At 36.7% G+C, this 20,423-nt stretch overlaps 4 protein-coding genes across 5 annotated transcripts in view; 2 read left to right on the forward strand and 2 right to left on the reverse strand.

The window, feature by feature from the left end:
• LOC101743162 (mucin-2) overlaps window positions 1–5,509 on the forward strand; it is a 150,391-nt gene extending 144,882 nt beyond the window's left edge. The window contains exons 23-25 of the mRNA XM_038012299.2: window positions 592–1,656; window positions 1,790–2,074; window positions 2,853–5,509. Of these exons, the coding sequence (XP_037868227.1) occupies window positions 592–1,656; window positions 1,790–2,074; window positions 2,853–3,046 (1,544 nt within the window). The 3' untranslated portion in view covers window positions 3,047–5,509. The remainder of the gene's footprint in view (window positions 1–591; window positions 1,657–1,789; window positions 2,075–2,852) is intronic.
• A 1,213-nt stretch (window positions 5,510–6,722) lies between these two features.
• LOC101737764 (probable RNA 3'-terminal phosphate cyclase-like protein) lies at window positions 6,723–11,003 on the reverse strand. Its single transcript, XM_004923603.5, has 6 exons — window positions 10,591–11,003; window positions 9,943–10,128; window positions 9,193–9,362; window positions 8,310–8,444; window positions 7,229–7,399; window positions 6,723–6,927 (listed from the first exon to the last, which is right to left on the reverse strand). Exons 1-6 carry the CDS (start codon window positions 10,880–10,882, stop codon window positions 6,727–6,729), a joined length of 1,155 nt encoding a protein of 384 aa, XP_004923660.1. The 5' UTR covers window positions 10,883–11,003; the 3' UTR covers window positions 6,723–6,726.
• Window positions 11,004–11,382: 379 nt separating this feature from the next.
• On the forward strand, window positions 11,383–12,195 carry Rrp40 (exosome complex exonuclease Rrp40). Its single transcript, NM_001160198.1, is given in 1 exon segment — window positions 11,383–12,195. A coding segment is annotated over 1 exon segment (711 nt). The 5' UTR covers window positions 11,383–11,461; the 3' UTR covers window positions 12,173–12,195.
• Window positions 12,196–12,528: 333 nt separating this feature from the next.
• LOC101737901 (kinase suppressor of Ras 2) overlaps window positions 12,529–20,423 on the reverse strand; it is a 28,890-nt gene continuing 20,995 nt past the window's right edge. For both annotated transcript variants that reach the window (XM_021346280.3, XM_012697969.4), the window contains exons 13-18: window positions 20,187–20,363; window positions 19,185–19,370; window positions 18,411–18,544; window positions 17,320–17,451; window positions 16,664–16,793; window positions 12,529–15,525 (exon numbers count right to left, since the gene is read on the reverse strand). In XM_021346280.3, the coding sequence (XP_021201955.2) occupies window positions 15,373–15,525; window positions 16,664–16,793; window positions 17,320–17,451; window positions 18,411–18,544; window positions 19,185–19,370; window positions 20,187–20,363 (912 nt within the window). In that variant the 3' untranslated portion in view covers window positions 12,529–15,372. The remainder of the gene's footprint in view (window positions 15,526–16,663; window positions 16,794–17,319; window positions 17,452–18,410; window positions 18,545–19,184; window positions 19,371–20,186; window positions 20,364–20,423) is intronic.

Genomic DNA, 20,423 nt, shown 5'->3' on the forward strand with positions numbered 1-20,423 from the left:
GCGCTAATCTCAGGAACTACTGGTCCGATTTGAAAAATTATTTCAGTGTTCAATAGCGCATTTATCGAGGAATAGGCTATATTATAACATCACGCTAAGACCAATACAAGCGGAGCACCAATAAAGAATGTTTCAAAATCGTTGTTTTTTTTCCTTTTGAGAGCTTCAGCTGCGTGCGCTGCAGAAACGGTTAAAGTTTCGCTAAAATAATGTATGACAGAATTGTTCCCCTTTAAAAGATTCAAAAAAAAGGCCGCGACAGCATATGTCCATATGTTAAGGTTGGCTCACTATAACGTTTTTTATGCTAACCAAATTTTTTCTAAAATAAAGCATTATTTGTGAACTATTCCACGCGGACGAAGTCGCGGGCAAAAGCTAGTTCCTAATATTTTATCAACGTCCTCTGGCGTTAAGCGCTTTTTGCGTAAAAAATTCCCAAATTGCAAACAAACTCACTGCTCACTTTGAAAATGTGAACTATAAGTGGATTTCACGTTACGCACAGTGTGTGTAGTGCCAGTTTTTTAACGTTCTCGATAGAAGTTTGTTGATTTTTTCAATTTGTAAATCATATTTACCTATTCACAGACTTCAACGCAGAAACGGCATTAGCAATAGCCGCTCACCAGCTCTTCAGCGCGCCACTGCCGGTCTCACAGAACTATGACGACGAAGCTAAGACCACAAGAACAACGCAATCATTCAAATACACCAGCCCTCAGTTCAACCAGTTCACGGACAAGACACCTTACGAGGAGTATCCTAGCACGCCCACACTTAGAGACACAGTATCTAATGTAGATTTTACACAAACGACAAATCCAGACACCAGAATTACACAATATGAAACAACAAGAACAACCGACTTCCAAGTCACGAATCCGTCAATAAACACGTTCGCTGGTTATTCGACTCTATCAACTACTTCGGATTCCAGTGAACTAACTTCGGTTTACGAGCCCAAGACAACGGGGACTTTAGCCAGAGCCAACGAAGAGACCAGGACACCGTCCACTAACATCCGTTTTAACGTGCCCGAAGGATTCACGTCGCGCTACACGACCGGTTATACCACAACTGATTTCGAGCCGAGCTTAACCACGAGCTTTGAAACGCAGAGGCCCAAGTATGTCCCAGCCAGAGCCTCAACGTTCGGATACTCTACGTTGACGACGGAGAACTCTCGCGAATCTACGACGGAATTCGAAACACCCAAAACGGGCCGTGCCAGATATCGGCCCACCACCACCACTGATTCAAGCGAGACTCCTCCCGGTGTTGTCACTGTCGTGGGCAGAGGCTCAGGTAGATACTCAAGCACGCCATACCCGGCCATAACGAATGAGTACCTCGAAACGACTCGTGGTATTTTTGAGGACCCAACCGATTTCACTTCGCCCAAAGTTTCGACTTTCGCTAGTCCGATCCCAACTGGCTTCACTTCGAGGCAGAGGATTTCGTCTCCTAGTGTTGTAAATGCAGGGTACACTGGAGTGTCTCCGAGGTCTTCCAGTAGAAGACCAGGGTCCAGCGAGAAGTACGGCACAGAGAATTATGGTTATTCGACGGTGACTTACTCTCCGGCCAGTCGAGAGCCTTCGTTCTTTACGAGGGATTATCTTCTGGAGTCACCTGTTACTAAGACTTATGATGGTAAGTGTCTTAATAAAAAACTTTTGTTTTCAATTGCATCCTTCCGTCTCTTGTCTTGATTTATATTGAAGGCATGAAAATGTCAAAAACGAGGTCACAGATCTGTCTTTTAATCATTCTAATATTACCACAGAAGAATACCAGTACCTAACGCCTGTAACGACGCCGAAACCAAGAAAAGTGTTCAGAAAGAAGATCCAACGTAGAATAACTACGACAGCCCGGCCCACCACTTCCACCACGGTCAAACCGTCCACTCCGGTCCGACCCAGGACCACCACTGAGCTGTACGAGAAGATATCCAGAGCCCCAGTGAGGACTTACAGGCCCATCGTGAACTATGATTATTATGATGACAGCGACGAGAAAGTAGCCAACCGGTACGCCGAGGGTACGAAGGTGATTCTACACGAGAAAGGTACAGTCATTTACAATTTTCATAGGCATACGATAGACATTATTGAAAGTCTTAAGATTTCATCTCGCGTCAGTTTAATTCAAACTTGTCGCATTGGACGACGAATTTCATACAATTTAACCCACATATTATATCTATTTATATACCACCACACCACATATATATATATATTTAACCCATATATATTCATAGAGTTTCTCGCCGAATTTGCTCAGTGGGTCACGATTACGATCCGATGGTAGACTGTAGACTGGAGAGGCTCTTTCAGCTGCTCCCAACTGGTTGGTGAGCTCATAGTCTTGAAGAGCTTACTAACGTGTGACCTAGCAAGTGTATATACCCATATTGGAAAACAGCAAACCCTAAATTTCTGGCCGAATTCACTCGGTATCGGCGTTAAAGTCATAATAATTTAAAAGGTCTCCTTGAATGAAAACCCTCTGATTTTTGTGTCTTTGTACTAATATATAAATCTACAGTGGTTTTTACGGATGTTCCGTTATAACTACTGAACCATGCATCCGATTGACTGATTGAAACTTGGTATCCATGTAGAAAATACACTACTTAATGGATAGGCTAATAATTATATGAGTGTTGGACTCCCTACACCTGTTGCGGGGGCGATAATGATGAGAATCTTTGTGGGGGTGAAAAATTATAATGTTAATTTTAAATCCCCAGCGAAGCGGACTGGTACAGCTAGTATACACATAATTAACAGCACTCCGCAGCGAGCCCAATAATGAGACTTGTAAACATTTTCTCATATTTCCAGGTACAATCGAATGCTTAGATGTGGGTAACTTCCCTCACCCGACCTCCTGTAAGAAGTTCATATCGTGTGCGCGTATGGAAGGAGAGACAATCGTAGCCTGGGAGTACATATGTCCTAAAGGCCTCAGCTTCGATCCCGTCGGCGGTATATGTAACTGGTCAGCCGGCCTGGGTTGTGATGAGAAGGATGTTTAAACTAGGCTGTACGGGCGATCGTTCATAGACCGTGGTACGATAAAGTAAAAACACAGAAATGTTGTTTTTGGAATTACAAATTAATTAAATTTTTTATCTATGGAGGATAGAAGTACCTAAGAAGGACCATCTTGCAGTAAGTGTCCGCTGAAAGCGAGCCAATTAAAGTGGCGCCGTAGGAGTAAGTGGAAAGAATTTTCAAAACTGTTTTTAGAAAGCGCCTTAAGCTATTAAAGTAGGACACTAAATTAAGAAGTAAAGAAAACCTTCCTACTTAAATAGTAATAAAAATTGAATTGAGATTTAGGTAAATTCGGCATATTTTTAACTATACAAGTCACAAAAAATATTAAATTTTTCAATACAACATAAGTACTTAACTCTGTTTAAAATTAGTATATTTTTATAATTTTCACTTCCGTTTAAAATTGGTATATTTATATCATTTCCACTTCCTACCATACCGGTATTTCGGCGAGTATTCCAACAATATCTTACCTTTTTTTTACAGGCGGACTCTTTTTCAACTTATCTCCTTAAACAAGATGATGCTTCTTACGTCTACCCTCCATAATTGTATTATAAAATTTAGTTTTACTTCTTTTTAGTGTACTTAATTGCAATTTATGTGTCGAATTCATATTTAACGGTAACGCGCTTAATGAACGATCTTATTGTGTTAAATCATTATTTATTTTTAGTAACAAAAAAATATATTTGTGATCAAAATGTGTTTCACAAAAATTTCCTTTTTTTCTATATTTTATACTCTATTACTGATGACTTGTGATATCTATTTCATATTTGACTGATATAAAGTGTTAAAACTGAATTATTTAAAGAATGTAAACGACTGGAGGGCTTATTTTGAATCTTTTCAAAATTATAAATTGAATACATTATATGAATTGTCTAATAGATAAAATGCATATCTATAAGTTCTAATAACACGTTCGCGTGAGCAACCTTATTTCGTCTTTTCGCATTAAAAGTGTACAATTTCCAAAAATATTCGTAATTGAGTTAATATGCGGAATCATTTGGTATCACCAGTATTTTTCTCATAAATACTGTCAAAAGAGCTTATCTTAGTTTTAGTTTTTTTTTTAGTTTACCTATGTTTTGACTACTATTAACAAAATTAATAAATAATTGTATCTTACTTAAGACAGATAATTTAACTGGAAAAAAATAAAAAATAAGTGTTGCAAAGATTAATATTAAAAATATCACATGTTAAGCCGAATGCGAGAAGACGATTTCTGATTATTGCTACTGGGGCGCACCTTTTTTCCATACAAAGTTTAGCAACGTCTAAAAACGTCCCGCCGTAATACGCACATACATCTTATGAATCGATGATTATTTTAAGGAACGCGGCGTGTCATCTATGAAAATTGAATGTGTTGTGGCGCTAAGTAAATGCGCCATAGGAATTTTCCCATAAAATAGACGTCCAAAGAAGTTAAGATAAAATAAATATGATAATCTAGAGGCCGTCATATGACGTCGCGCCATTTCATAATTTTAAAAACACGACGTTGCTCAAGCGAACTTGTTTTAATGACATTAAATAAAAGTAATTAAATCCATAAATATTTTATTGAATAAAAATATACATGCAGAATAGTGCACGTGAGAGGCTACTACGGTTGGTATGTTTGTTTGTATACATTACGAGCTTCTAATAAGTTAGAAATCTGATTTTTTGTCCTGCTCGCACAAACACAAATCTTGCATCGTTAATGCGAAACATGTAAACGTTACAATACGACATGCTGCTAACTGCTGCTTTCATATTATCAATCACATTTTTTTTCGAAAAATGTTTATTGAAAATTGAGTTAACAAGTTCAATTATTAAGCTGTGCCAGTCAATTATTTTTAAATTACTCTAAGTCAAAATATTACTGTTACTTTTTATAGTTCTAATAAGTCCTAAACGACCTCAGAAAAGAAACGCGAAAGTGTTTCGAAAATGAACTCTATTACTTAAAACATCTTTTGGATGAAATTATTTCTTAAAGCTACAGATACTTCTCAGTAAACTTACACTGCCATTATGATACTCAATGTTAAAAAATTTAGCTGTCTTTTAGATAACATAAAAAGAACTAGTATATTTTTAACTTTTAATTTTCCAAAAGTTTCAACAGCACACTCAGAATACATTTAAGTAGGTACCTAGTTACTTATTGTTGTAAAAAATACATAAATCATAGATTCTTATCTAATTAATGTCGGGTAGTATAAAGGAACCTGTTAATTCTCTTTGTTTTTTACTACCTTTAATAAGTAAGTGTTTATACTATGTTAAATTATGTATTACCTATCTATAATAGTTTAAAAATAAAATTAATTTTTTTTTTTTTTTATAAATATTAGAATGTGCCTTATTGAGTTTTAAGGAATGTGAATGTCACTGAATGTATCGTTAAGGAAATAAAGGAGACTTAAAATTTGTATTTCTTTCTGAATGTTACATTAACTACACTCCACCACTATTTTTCTGGTATTGCTCATACGTTTCATAATGGTTATCAAATTTAGCCACCCGAGTAATTAAAGCACTATGGAGTAATGTAATAAATAATTATATTAGTTTAAAAATGAAACAAACACGCTTAAATAGTTAACCGAATCTTTCATTTCATATTTTTTTTATCTGTTGATATTGGTCAGGATTATGGAGGGTGGAGGTAAGGAGAACTGTCTCGGGAGAAGCTTGAAACAATGTCCCACTTTCAGAACTTAAATAATAGTTCAAAAATCACGATATGAATTGAGCAGTTGCTAACTGATTGAAGTATGCTGAATTAGAAAATTTAATATATTTAATGACTAGAGTAGTTAGCGACAGTGTAATATACAAGAATGTTTACGTAGTCCAAACTAATTTCGTCAATATAACCTAAAATTATTGCTGTGGTAAAACGTGGCGACATCGATTGCATTTTCTTATCAGCTTTAAATAAAATACTTTTTGTGATTTTGTAGTGCTTACAGTTCATTCGTCCTTTTTTATTTCTCTACATTATTCTAATAACTCACAGCGCCTTTTTTTAAATTTACCCGGTTGCTACTGTAGCGCCACCCTTATTTAGCAGATTTTAACGGACACTTTTTACACACAGAGACGGTTCTCCTTACCTCTACTTTCCATAGTACGGATATTAGAGCGATGTCCTTAGTGCCTGTGTGATTTTTCAAGTTAATCGAACGTCCCAAAGATCTCGTTACATAAAATACTTAGTTAAAGCTAATTAAAGGGAGTTATTACATCCAGATACAGTATTACAATAACTTATGTTTCCATAAAGTACATTTTTCGACTTAAAAATAATAATAATAATAAAAATATTTATTTTCAAGCCGAGAAATTTAGTACTTTTTTTTTTATTGCTTAGATGGGTGGACGAGATCACAGCCCACCTGGTGTTAAGTGGTTACTGGAGCTCATAGACATCTACAACGTAAATGCGCCACCCACCTTGAGATATAAGTTCTAAGGTCTCAGTACAGTTACAACAGCTGCCCCACCCTTCAAACCGAAACGCATTGCTGCTTCAGGGTTGAAATAGGCAGGCTGGTGGTACCTACCCGTCCGGACTCACAAGAGGTCCTACCACCAGTAAAATAAAATAAATAAAATGAATACAATAAAACAACATAGTTATCTATTACAAAGTACGTTTACTAATATTGACATATCCAATACCGACGCAAGTCATTTTGATCTTCTGAGCTACAGACGTCTCATCTTCATCATCAGAGGCCTCATCATCGATGTCGGTTCGCTGGACTTCTAACTTGAACATCACTCCAAAAAACTCCTTCAAATGCTGGAGAAATGATATCGTGTAGTCTGAAAGGGGTCCCACCTGAAATAATATTGTTTAATCTGTTACTACTGGCGGCAGGATGTCTTGTGGGTCTGCACGGGTAGGTACCACCACCTTGCTTATTTCTGCTGTGAAACAATAATGTGGATATCTATGAGCTCTGGTAACCAAGGTGGGCCATGAGCTCGTCCACCCATCTAAGCAATAAAAATTAAACTACACAAATACTAGACCCATTGAGAAAGTGTGTAATATTTTTTTATTACTTAGACGGTTGACGATCTCACAACCCACCAGGTTATCTTTGGGGGCGTTACCATTAGAGACTTTGCGTACTTACAATACACTCGCTGACATCTTTCTGTCCGAGCGCCATCCACAATGCCAGCAGCCACTGGAAGGCGGAATCCACAGTACCGCCGCGGTATATCTCGTCCAGTAACTTCTGTGCGCACTCCTGGCCTATATCTTCTGGCAATGTAATTTCACCTTTACCTCCTTCAACTGATTTCTGAAAACGAGTCAGGATTTAGTCAAAAGCTCCTCTGCTGAACTACTTACTAAATTATAAATTAAGATAATTAGATTTACCATGTAATTGAATATGCAATTTCGAAAAGGACACATCTCTGAAAATGTAAAATGTTCAGGAAATGAAAAAAAACTAATTATTTTCTAAAGCAGTGTAAAATTTAAAATATTAACTTTTGAGATATATTTTAGCGTTAATTAGCAATTGAAAATTACTGGAATTATAAAATGGGTGTAGGTAAGCCTCAAAACTACACGTATATGAAAAAACGTATTTGACAAAATATGCGACATGTGCCCTTTTCAAAATTGTATATTCAATTATAAATGAGATTTTACAATATTGTTGGCAATCCCAGTCATTGATTTAATGTAAATACATAGTTCGTAAAGGGCCAATTGATCAAACAATAGAGCGCCACAACAAGATCTCCGAACATTTTGCAAAATTGTCAGAGAACCTACTAAGATAACTATATCAACTCCTGTGAGACAAGTTGTGAGTTGCTATGTTTGCAGAAACTTAGTCCAGAAGTCTATTCAGGTTCTGATCCTCTGTTATGACAAATCAATCAAGACAAGACATTTTCAGTTTTCAAACAGTAGTCGAGTAGTCACTTTTTTTTATATTTTATTGCTTAGATGTGTGGACGAGCTCACAGCCCACCTGGTGTTAAGTAGTTATTGGAGCCCATACAAATCTACGACGTAAATGCGCCACCCACCTTGAGATATAAGTTCTAAGACCTCAGTATAGTTACAACAGCTGCCTACCCTTCAGACCGAAACGCATTACTGCTTCACGGCAGAAACAGGCAGGGCGGTGGTACCTACCTACGCGGACTCACAAGAGGTCCTACCACCAGTAAAACTTGACACTTGACACTTACTGCTTCAGCACAATAAAAGGTTTTCTCATCGGTTTCAGCAACAAGACTGACTCCAAAACCCGGACTCTTGCCAGCGTTCGACCCTCGACACTGGTCCGTGTTGATGTAGACATCCGGTAGAAAATTAAGCATCACCTGAAATATAAAGATTCTAAATGTAGTGACCCCTTTATAGAATTGCAGAGGAAGACACATAATGAATTCCTTAAATATGAGTTAGTAAATTCATTATAATTGGAGAAAATACATCACAGAATGGCCTACAACTGATGAAAGTCTATGAATGTAACATGTTATTCAAAAAAATCGGTTGTCTGTAAAATCGGTTTACTGATGATAGTTGAATGTGAGTGACAACATCATAAGAAAATACTGATGGAATGGTTTCATTTTTCAAAAGAAAATTTTAATTTTATTTGTTTGATAGATATTGTCGCTCGTTGCGCGCTCTCGCTTTCACTTCAAGCCTTAAATGGAACGTCTCAGAGCGAGGTAACGCCGCATGAGTCATGTTTTTAGTGCGTGCAGCCGGCTCCATCGAATTATATGACGTTGTCACGTAAAAAATTTGTTATCAACTTACTTTATAGTCTCATCCTTATATCTAAAAATATTGTAGTGTGTAAGCGGGCCCGTTGCCTATTAATGCGTTGCCTATTACTACCACTCAGTAATGCATTTACAGGTTCGATAGTTCTGATATTAGTTAATTGAAATCTAGCCCTTATGTATGTGTGGCAAAATTAGAGTTGTTAGGTATATAGGTCCATTAACCACTTGATACTACTTAAACTAATTAACCGATAAATAATATAATAGAAAAAAACACTAGTTAGGCTCATCTTCTTTGATCTTTTATAGTGGACAAAAACTATTTTCTCACCCCTTTAGCAGCTTCAACAACTCTGTTAGCCATCGTAGGAGACACCCTTAAAGCATACACTATTCCTCTTATTCTCTTCACAAGACCCCATTTGGTCCACTGTAGAGGTCGGAGATGACGTTTGACTGGACATTTAAAAACAACTTCGCCTCCCCCTAATGGTGGTGCTCCTGTAATATAGGTGACAAGTTATTGTAAATTTCTTTAAAGGAAATATCAGATATTAGCCTTTCTTTTTTTTTATAAACAAAATTGGCTCCAACGCCTTAGGCATTTTGCCAATGTCACAGTATAATATGCAAAAACGACGGCCGCTTAGAAAAAAAATACCTAAATACAAATTTTATCAGTTTTCTGCAAAATTCATTTTTTTATTAACCCACTTACATACATATTTTGTCATGTGTCATTTAAAAAAATAGCAGATAGTTAAGGTGGAGACACACAAAACATTAACATAATTAATTCCTTTAAACTCCTAATAAACAACATGAAAAAACACATTGTTTACTTTTGATTCATGAAAATTTTAACGTCAGTTATTTTTGAAAAATTTAATAATTTTGATGATTAAAATTCAATATTATAGACATTTTTAAGAGATTATCTAATCAAATTTACTTTTTGAGGAACTCATTGTTACTTTAGGGCACTGCATTAAAACTATATTTTCAAATCTCACTGGTGGATAGCAATGTTTCTAGAGGAAGTCATGTTACTTGTTAACAAATAACTTTGATCAAAACTAACCTCTTCTCACAATTTTCAGATCCAAGCCATCATCGACAAGAATAAATTTAAGGAGCACAGGTAGCGCTGCCGTCTTTATTTTGTCCACTGATACATCTAGGTCACTGTGGGTTACTCCTTGTAGGACTGCATTTAAAGGTTCCTTACAGAATGGTCCCAGGGCTAGTAGAACTTCAAGATAATAACCTAAAAAGGTTATTTTTTAATTTCAATTTGTCAGTCCGAGGATGAACATAACAGGAAGTATTTAAATGCTGAGTTAATGTTCAGACCATGGTATGGTTTGATTTAGTTTAGATAGTTACATCAGTCAAGCTGATGTCACTAAAACTACTTTCAAAAACAACCAAGGCGTCCTCACTCTGTCAAAACTTATTTTAGTATTTAAACTGGACTCTCCTAGACGGTTGCATGCCTGACAAAAGATTTATTATCCCATCCTATAGTATATATTAACAATATTTATTATGTCCATGCCTTGCTCCACTGAACTAGACTCTCCATGCTTTTAGCTATCAGGAGAATGTGTATGCTGAATTGTCTGAATTTCCAGCTGTAATCAAACTAATATATAATCTTCTAATTTAGAAAACTACATTCCTAATAACGTATTTGACGTGAGTAGAAACTTTATTGAAGACCACTTACCTATCCCTCTCTGGGTACAACAGTTGTGATTAACTTGTCCACCAATCAGTATACCAGGCTGGTAATATACTGAAGTACCGGTTTCGCTCAGCTCGACTCTAGTACCGTTCGTCACTTTATCCAGTAGCCGAATTAAACTGACTTCATATTCCCGAAGACCCGGGTCATCGTTGGTACTGCGAATGTCTTCTATTTTAATAGCACGCCCACTGAGAGTCGAAAGTAGCAATCTTTGACGAAAGTAATTGCTGCCCTTGTATTTTATTACGTCATTTTCAATTACTGCGGGCATTTTAATATAACTAATACTCCGAATTAGTTTTTCGGTGATATGTAAACAGCGAACATGTGCAAACCTCTAGGCACTGCGAGTTAGTCAACTGTCAAAAGTGTCAAAGTAATAGCAATAGTTGTATTTTTTCATCTAGAAAGGCAAAAGTATCAGACCATATACTATCTTTTAAATATTGTGGTATATTTCTATAGAAAATGATGTGGATGAATGAAATGAAGTGAAGTTAGTTTATTTGACTATGATTACGCAGCTTTCCTAGACATATTATGGTATTCTGTGATGGAACCTAAAGTCAGCATTATTTCAATGGATATCAGAATTACATACATGGGTACTGGTTTCGGCTCAACACATTTAATGTTATCATTACTTAATTTTATTTCCTTCGCCTAAATTTCATTTTTCATACAACAATTAAATGCATAAGATTTAACTGGTAGGTACCTATGCGCTATGTTTTCTTTGCCTATTGGATGGACCAATCAAATCAAATAAACATTGCTGTTTTAGAGGTTAGGGCTTTGTATTTATTTGTGTGTTCATTTATAATTCTCACTAAAATAGAACAAAAATATCATGAACGTTTCAATAGATGATGTAGTTTTACCTGGAGATCACTGTCCAGAGATCGTGGCGGCTGGCGAAAAAGGAAAAGTTCTACTAGGTCCTGGACTTCGCAAAGAAATTAACGGTGTTTTTATAACAAAACCAGGCGTATTACGGAAACGAACACCAAATACATACTGGGTGGACAATTATCAGAAGCGCTATGTGCCTTCTAGAGGTGAAAATGTGATCGGTACCGTGGTACAGAAAGCGGGCGATATTTTCCGTGTGGACGTCGGGGGGAGTTGTGCCGCATCGCTGTCATATCTGTCGTTCGAAGGAGCGACGAAGAAAAACCGTCCCGCAATCAAAACAGGCGATGTTGTGTACGCGAAAATGTTAAACGCAAGCAAAGATATGGAACCAGAGCTTGTGTGCGTTGATTCGCATGGAAAAAAAGGCCGACTAGGAGTATTAGAAGAAGGATTCGTATTCAAATGCTCTTTGAATTTAATCAGAAAAATATTAAACCCACATTGTCCATTATTGAACTCATTAAAGAACGAATGGCCATTTGAATTAGCAGCTGGCATGAATGGAAGGATTTGGATCAAAGCAAACACTATGAGAGAGACATTGGCTCTAGGAAACGCGATTTTGGGCTCAGAATATTTGAGTAACGATGAAATTAAAAGTATGTGTAAGAACATAGCAGTTTTACTCGCAGGTCATGTAAGCTAAAATAAATGAAAAACCTTATTAAAGAAATTTGTTTTCTTTTTAAGAAACTTAAATCATTTAGAAAATCTTCAATTAAGAAAATTTAAAGGTTTCATGTTCTGGGTCCCAGAAAAACCATTTGAAAGGAAAACATTTATAAAGTTATAATATCATACAGAATTTTCACATGTTCAATTTCTAGTGGTGAAAGGAAGTCAGCTCTCAGATTGAACATAAATGAGAGAACCCCCTAGGGAATCCATTTACGGATACCCAGTCGAATTGAGAAAAAAATTCAATGAGAGAACCTGACTAATGTTCAATTGACATTTTGCATATATGTAGACTACAAGCAGATCCCGTAAAGGAAACAAAACTAAAACAGTGATGGAAATTTTATTTTGGCAAATGCTAATCTAATTTTGAAATCTCAATACATAATGAAAACTGCTATGGACATGTATTCAGGACATGTAGCATTCCAATACTTATGACATAAATACATTTCATATTAAATTTGAACAAAGCCACAATATATACATAATACCAAAGTCTTCGTACAGGTTTTTATTTTTTTTGCTGTTTATTTTAAAAGATTTTACACTTCAGAACTCTTTAAAAATGTAGTCACAGAATCAAACAATATTTACATTATCATCGGAACACTTTAATTATAATTTAAGACTAATTTAACTATATTTTCTTATGTAAATTCAACAAACTTGAGTTGGTCGTTCAGCAAAAATAATACCCTTATTTTTCACTATTTCTAATATATTTCCACTTTTATGTTATTTCTCAACACGTTCCTGCAATGGTGAATTTATTTAAATTCCATCTCAATTATTTTTTAGTCTTTTAACAACAATTTATTAAAGTAAGTATGTAATTTTTCTTTTAAACTATTTTAGTTACAAGGTGAGAACAAACAAGTTTTTTAACTTTGTATGGGTCAAACTGTGTTCGACTTTGACTTTTAACAATTGACATTCCCAAACTTCAAACTGGAGTTATAGGTCAAGTTTAATTTCCATTGAATGTATGTTATAATTTAATTAAACAACAATAAGTTTTATTTACACTAACTCAACTTTCTACTTTCTGTTAAAGATCGAGGCAAAAGTATTAAAAAAACAATGCTATAGATTATAGAATATGAATCACAGCATAAAATACGTAACACTGTACACATTTATTTACATATTATTATATTAAATTTTTCATATTAACAAAGCAGTCAATTCTCATGTATCTTTTTTCTTTTAATCAATAATTAAATATCAAAATATAATTTAATTCTATTGTTAAAAAGAGATCAAGATATTTATACTTACAAAGTTCTTTATTACATATTTTACAATATTTATTAATATACACTAAGTATCATTAACCCGTTTGTTATATGAATGCAATTACATCTTAAAGGAAAGATAAATTTGGGAGTTAACTTCTTCAAAGTACAAAAAATCTGTAATAACAATTAAGTTTTATCTGATAAAAAAAAATATATGAGTTTATTGGTTTTTTCAGATTTTAATTATCAAGTTATAAATATGTTGTATGTTTAGAAATAAAATTTTGCTTAGAAGAAAAAATAAATAATCAGAATATTAAATTTCCTAATTAAGTAGTATGTACTTTTAGGTACATAAGTCCTATTTTGAGCCAGTGCTCTGGTACGTACATTCCGCTAGTTCCTGTAGTGAGTAATGCATTCCAAAGGACTGACTTCCAACATCAATTAACAAAACAATGTTTTGGGTGGGTATTTTATCAGATAAAATCTATTTACTTTCACATGGGCAATACGTTTTCGGGTTACACTGAGTTTTAAGCTTAACACATTTAAATTCTTCACCTACTATCTAATAGCATGTTCTGCTATAAATTTCTTCAGTTCATAAATAACAATATAAAACACTATTTGGATAGTTCGTTTTTTTTTTTTAATACAGAAAATAATAATTAGTACATAATGCTTCGTCCTTCAATTAAAATAAAATTCTAATTTATTTTACTGAACGTCTTGTTAGACTAGGAACATTTCGTTTTACGTTTCGTTTTTAGGCAGCAGTCCCAGTTTGTTCGACCGTAAGTTTGTGGTGAACCTTAGCGATAATCTCAAAGTCGAAGTGCTTATACATATTAACTCAAAAACAGCTTCAGTTAACGTCCATACGTTTTGTAATTGTTTTTACTGTAGCTGTATTGTAAGGAAAACAGAGTGCAATATAATAAAATTATAGTTTGGAGGCGTAATTCGTAAGGTCCAAAATTGCCTGACATAACAAAAATTAATACAGTAGCTCCGGCTTTGGTTTTCTTTAAAACTGAAATTGCCAAACAAGTCGACTGTATTTCCTTGTAAATTGGGTTCAGAATCACATGGAAAAACTATTATGACTTGATCTCCAATTCAGTCTACCTCAACTGTGACTACGAGGCATTGACAAAATTTTAAGATGCACAGTCTCGCATTAATTTGTGCAATTGACAATTCAACGAAGAAGTTCAGGTGAAACATTTGATTATGTCTGATTTTGATACAAAACAATTACTTATATGCAAGTCAATAGGGTCTAGAATTCATTGCCTCTGATTTTGATATAAAACACAAGTACTTATTTTCAAATCCATAATATTCAAAGACTTATTAAAAATGACTCTGAAATTTGATTCCAATGAAACAACTATGTTATGTAACATAATTATCGTTGCCTTTAAATTATTTCAAAAGACAAGTTAAAAAAATCATTTGGGTGTATACCCAAACATACACGAACAAAACTACTTCAATATAATTTGAAACACTTAATAAATTCCAATTATTTCAAGTTGATATCAATCGGAATTGTTTGAGACAGATTCTGAAGCAGTTCTTTAGCTAAATAGACCATTATGCACAATCTCAAAGTGGTTCGATTCGGTAAATAATGATAAAGGATCTAGAATTTCCACCTCGATTCAATTTACTTAGAGTTAAGAATCGCATGGGCAAATCATAACTTAAGTAAAACTATCACTGAAATGAGACACCGATTTAAAGGCGGTTCCATAGTAATTTCTTTCTGAACGTATGACCGTTTTAGACCTTAACGTGGTGAACTTAGTGTCCAGAGTCGCACAACCGAACCTCATAGATTGATCTCGAAGGCGACGTATCTCGGCACCGACTGCACTGAGCGCCCGAAGTCCGGCGAGTTGCACTGGGGAGGTCTTCCTCAGAAGACCGAGTCAGCGGACCTGGACAGGTGCACGGGGTGGGATGGAGAGCGCGCCAGTCTCTTCTTGGGAAGCTTCTGTAGAGTGTTGAGGAGAGACGGGAAATCGGGACGGTCAGCTGCACGATACGACCAACATACCATCAGGATGTCCTGTGAGAAAAGACACGAAACGAAATATTAATAACACTGGCCCCAGCAAGAGCAGTGCTTCGCAGAACTATTTCTGTCATGTGCGCACGATCCGTAATATTTATGGTAACTATGCAATATCTAGAATGTCGTATTGAGATAAAAAAAAATACTTTTCTTTCTAAAATCTTCCAAACATTTCTATGTTTCCCGTTTCTTAAGCTTCGAATAATTCTCGGAAACAAAGAAATAATCGAGCTTCTTTTAAATTTTGACAAGATTTTTCTTGACAAGATAGTAGTTTCTTTTTCTTCTACTCGAACTACGAACTCTACTATGGTTCCTTTACAACAGATGGCGTTGTAATAAAATAATTAAATTAATTACTAACGCTATTCATTAAGCAAATCTTAACTCCACTGCTTCAGCTGCAAATATGTTTAGTGATCAACATTAAGTTGAAAAATTCATATTTCGTTTTTTTTTTAAATCATTATTTCCACTAAATAGATTTGCAGCTTGAAAACTGACACAGATACAACTCTAAGTGATTAAGACTTTATGGTGAATTTCCAATTTCGCTACAGAAATTCGATTTCGTTTACAGAATACCTAGTAAGGCATAAATAGTTAAGAAACTAAGGATATCTTTGATCCTTTTTTCTCTATATTTTTCTTTTATCACGTTAATGAAAACCCCACTACCTCATGATTGTCTACAAAACACGGGTGGACAGGACATGCACGGTTGCCGTGTTTCATCTACAGACGACTTACCAACAATTGGGCCTTGAACTCATCCGCGTCCGTAAGCTAATAAAAGAAAACTTCCGATAACGTTTCGCAATCCAATTACGGTTCAGCTATCGCGTGTACTTAGTGTTAGTTAGAATAATGATAAGATTATTACGCACGGATAATAAAACCGGGTATAAAGAACCCGAAACCGAAAAATTGTTTCGACTTTTGTTTTTTTTTTACAGCGCGCAATGTAATGCAATTTAATATCAGCAGTCACGCGGAGTCAATGACACATTGTGTGACTGCCTACGTGTAGATTGCGGGCTGGAAAACATAATATACGATATATTGCTCCGAGGATAAGTTTTTTCAAAAACTACCTTCATTTTGAGTTTAAATACAAATAAGTACTTTTTACCTTTATATCCCTAGAAGCTTGCATGTTCGCAAGGGACTGCTTCACGCCCTTACCGACTTGCCAAATGATCGACTCCGGAGGTTGGCCCTTGAAGGGAAATTCACCGCAAAGGAGCTCGTACCAAACCGTGCTGAAATACGGACAGTATAATTAAATTGCGTAAATAGAATAATCTAATGTATTTTTTTTTAAATAGTATAATTAGACATGTTTTTGTTTAAAGAATATGGTGATGGTCCTTCGAGCCAAATCTACGATTTTTTATTTGACGGTAGTAATGTTTTTATTGCCCTTGCAGGCAAACGAGCATACGGCTTACCTGACGATAAGTGGTTAGCGTCGCTCAAGAACGTCATCAATACCAAGGGCAGAGCCAAGCTGCTGCCTACCGTTAAGTACTCTCCACTCATCCTATTTAGGTCTCTCTCTAATTACACCTGAATTAGACCCCTCCTTGCCGGTGGTAGAGTCCGCACGGGTAGGTACCGCCGCCCTGCCTATTTCTGCCGTGAAGCAGTAATGAGTTTCGGTTTGAAGGGCGGTCGCTTTACTGTAAAAACTGAGACTGAGATTGACGTCTATGCGCCCCAGTGATCACTTTAAAAGAGCATCACATACTAAGAAATGAAAAATAAAACAAGAACATGAATACACACCCAAAAGCGTATATGTCGGTGGCCTTCGAGAAGGGCAGGAGCAGGGAGGCGTGGGGGCGGAGGGCGCGGATGATCTCGGGCGCCAGGTAGCACAGCCAGCCCGACGGGATGCCGAGACTGTCGCCGCGGGCGCTGCGGAACAACACGCATCAGTCGTCCGTCCTGGGGCGGGACAGTTTAAGCGCCCCGATTCTAAATGGCCGGAGCACCCATTGTACAACGCACTGCGCCGCACTGACTTGCGGATACAAGTCTATTCACCACTTCTTTTTTTTTTAAGGGATTTTATGACCTCGTAACTAAGACCTTTAGGTCAAGTCTTATTTTAATTTTAATGTTTTTTTTTTATGTAAAAATGATATTATGAAATGAAATGAAGTCGATTAATATGAAACATGGCATGAAATGAAATGAGATCAGATAGTATGGGATGAAATATAATCTCAGTAAAATGGTGGTCATTTACAGAGACTTTTTCAGTGGACTTTTTGGAGGATCCCGAGAAGTTACGTTCAGCGGCTTTGTTTCATTTTCCCACATTTGTGCACTTTCACAGATATAAAACAGTTTATAAACCACCGTTATTACACATTTAAACCTGAAGAAACACTAAATAGACAAAATAAAACAAATCACATAACTTCACTCCTCGCGTTCCTGCCAAAAAGTCCCATTCACCACTTCGAATAGATGCGTAGTGAGTAGAGCTGCGTTGTTTTAGTATTTTTATTGGTTTATTGGACAAGCAAAGGGATCGAAGCTCATACAGCCAACCAAAACCCGTTGCTGTTGCACGAAGAGTGAAATAAAATGGAAATGCTGTAAGATGAGACCACACCGTACAGGTATTCGATGAGGTAGTGGATTTTAATCTCTCAGTACAATGACAGAAAACTCCTGAGAGTTCAATGGTCATTTGGATGTCATATCCAGTGATTATGTTTCTCTACAAACAGCGCTCTTTCACATACAGTGAGAGCTTAATGAACTACAGCCAGTACACGTTTATTCATAAGAGAGACTATATTCTTAAAACTAAAACAATTAACATAGCTTGACACGTCAAAAAGTCTTGATTGAACTCTACTAACTTATTCCCGAAGCACAATTTAGTGACGCTGAAGAGACCAAAATCCGTGATGACCACCTTCCCGCTCTCTAAGAATATGTTCTTCGTCTTCAGGTCCTTGTGGATGATGCCTCGGGCGTGTAGGTAGCCCATACCCTGTGAAAAACAAACCAATTTTTCGTCGAGAACATTCTGAATGATACCCTGGTTCGTATTTTAAACGCGGAATCTTTTGAGGAATCAAGGATTTCTGGTACTCTTTTACGCAAAAACTTCTTAATGCTGTAACATCAGATGCTATTCACTATGCGATACTCCTTATACCATACTTGTGATGAACACAGTTCACGGCCAGCCTGGTGTGTTAGCTGATTACCAGAGCCCATAGATATCGCAAGGTAAACGTCGCCAGCGACTCTGAGTGGGTTATGACGAACGGCCACGGTGAGAGAACCCTTCAAATTTTTTTTTTGCTTATATTGGTGGACGAGCTCACAACCCACCTGGTGTTAGGTGGTTACTGAAGCTCATAGACATCTACAACGTAAATGCACCACCCACCTTGAGATGTAAGTTCTAAGGTAGTGTAGTTACAACGGCTGCTCCGCCCTTCAAGCCGAAACGCATTACTGCTTCACGGCAGATATAGACGGGGTGGTGGTACCTACTCGTTTGACCTCACAAGAGGTCCTACCACCAGTAAAAACCTACCCCTAGTCCCTATTCCCCCCTGCCTACAAAGGCAATAAAAAAAAATAAAAAAAAAGTATCGCCGACTCATAACCAACAATCTCACCTGTGAGATCTGCTGCGCCACGAGCACGCTCTTGTTGGCGGTGAACTTGTCTTTCCGCAGGTGGATGTGCGTGTAGAGCGTCATGCCCTTGCACAATGATGTCACTATCGCGAGCCGGGGCGGCTTCATGCAGGCCCCCATAAACAGGACCAGGTTCTCGTGACGGGTCTTCCGGAATATTGAAACCTAATCGACATTAATGATGAGTAAATTTTAATTTACTACACAAAATAGAAGCGTGACACTAAATCAGAGTTAAAAAAATTGTCCTTATGGGTACGATGCCTACGGGACGTATAGTGGGCGGTCATCGACCTCGGCGTTTTGTACGCCTTACATTTCAAGTTCCAAAAACATATTGTTTTATCTTTGTTTAAGGCATTTTATTATTAACTAATTCCAATAGCTTCACTTTCCTCACTCCCACAATACCAAGTCCGTCTGTAACTTGTTCAAATCAATTGCCAAATTTTTCGATTCCCATTCAATTTTGTACCAAGAATCTATAAAAAAATTTATTGATCACACTGATATTCGCAAAATAGCAGCCTCTATGGACTGCGATCCACTTAACACCAACGAGCGGCGACAACGTCCACACGTTACAACAAAACTCAACAAAATTATAATTTGCGTAATTACTGGTGGTAGGACCTCTTGTGAGTCCGCACGGGTAGGTACCTCCACCGCCTATTTCTGCCGTGAGGCAGTAATGCGTTTCGGTTTGAAGGGTGGGGCAGCCGCTGTAACTATACTGAGACCTTAGAACTTGTATCTCAAGGTGGGTGGCGCATTTACGTTGTAGATGTCTGTGATCAAAAGTAGCATAAAAAGAGACAAACTTATCCATCGGTCTCTTTCACTCCGTCTTTTCGGTTTGAAAACTTTATTTGATGTTTCCGAAAAAAAATACATTTTCTGTGTTGGATCTCTATTATTCTAAAGGCGCGATGTGTTTCATGTGTACTTGAAGGGTTTTCTCCGGTTCGTAAGGGGGGATACCTCATGCTTGAAGGTGTCGAGCAGCGAACCGTCGTCGCTGAGCGGCAGCACGTGCAGCAGCTTCACGGCGACGGCTCCGTGCCAGCTGCCCCGGCAGACGGTGCCGAACCTGCCCGCCCCTATCACCTCGAATATCTTCACGTCATCATAAGGTATGTCCCATTCCTTCATCGACAACTGTAGAAAAAAAAAATGTTAATTTTAATAATGCCTGATCGTCTGTTCAGGTAGAGTTTA

Source organism: Bombyx mori, chromosome 8 (assembly GCF_030269925.1).
Source record: "Bombyx mori chromosome 8, ASM3026992v2".
Lineage (NCBI taxonomy): Eukaryota > Metazoa > Arthropoda > Insecta > Lepidoptera > Bombycidae > Bombyx > Bombyx mori.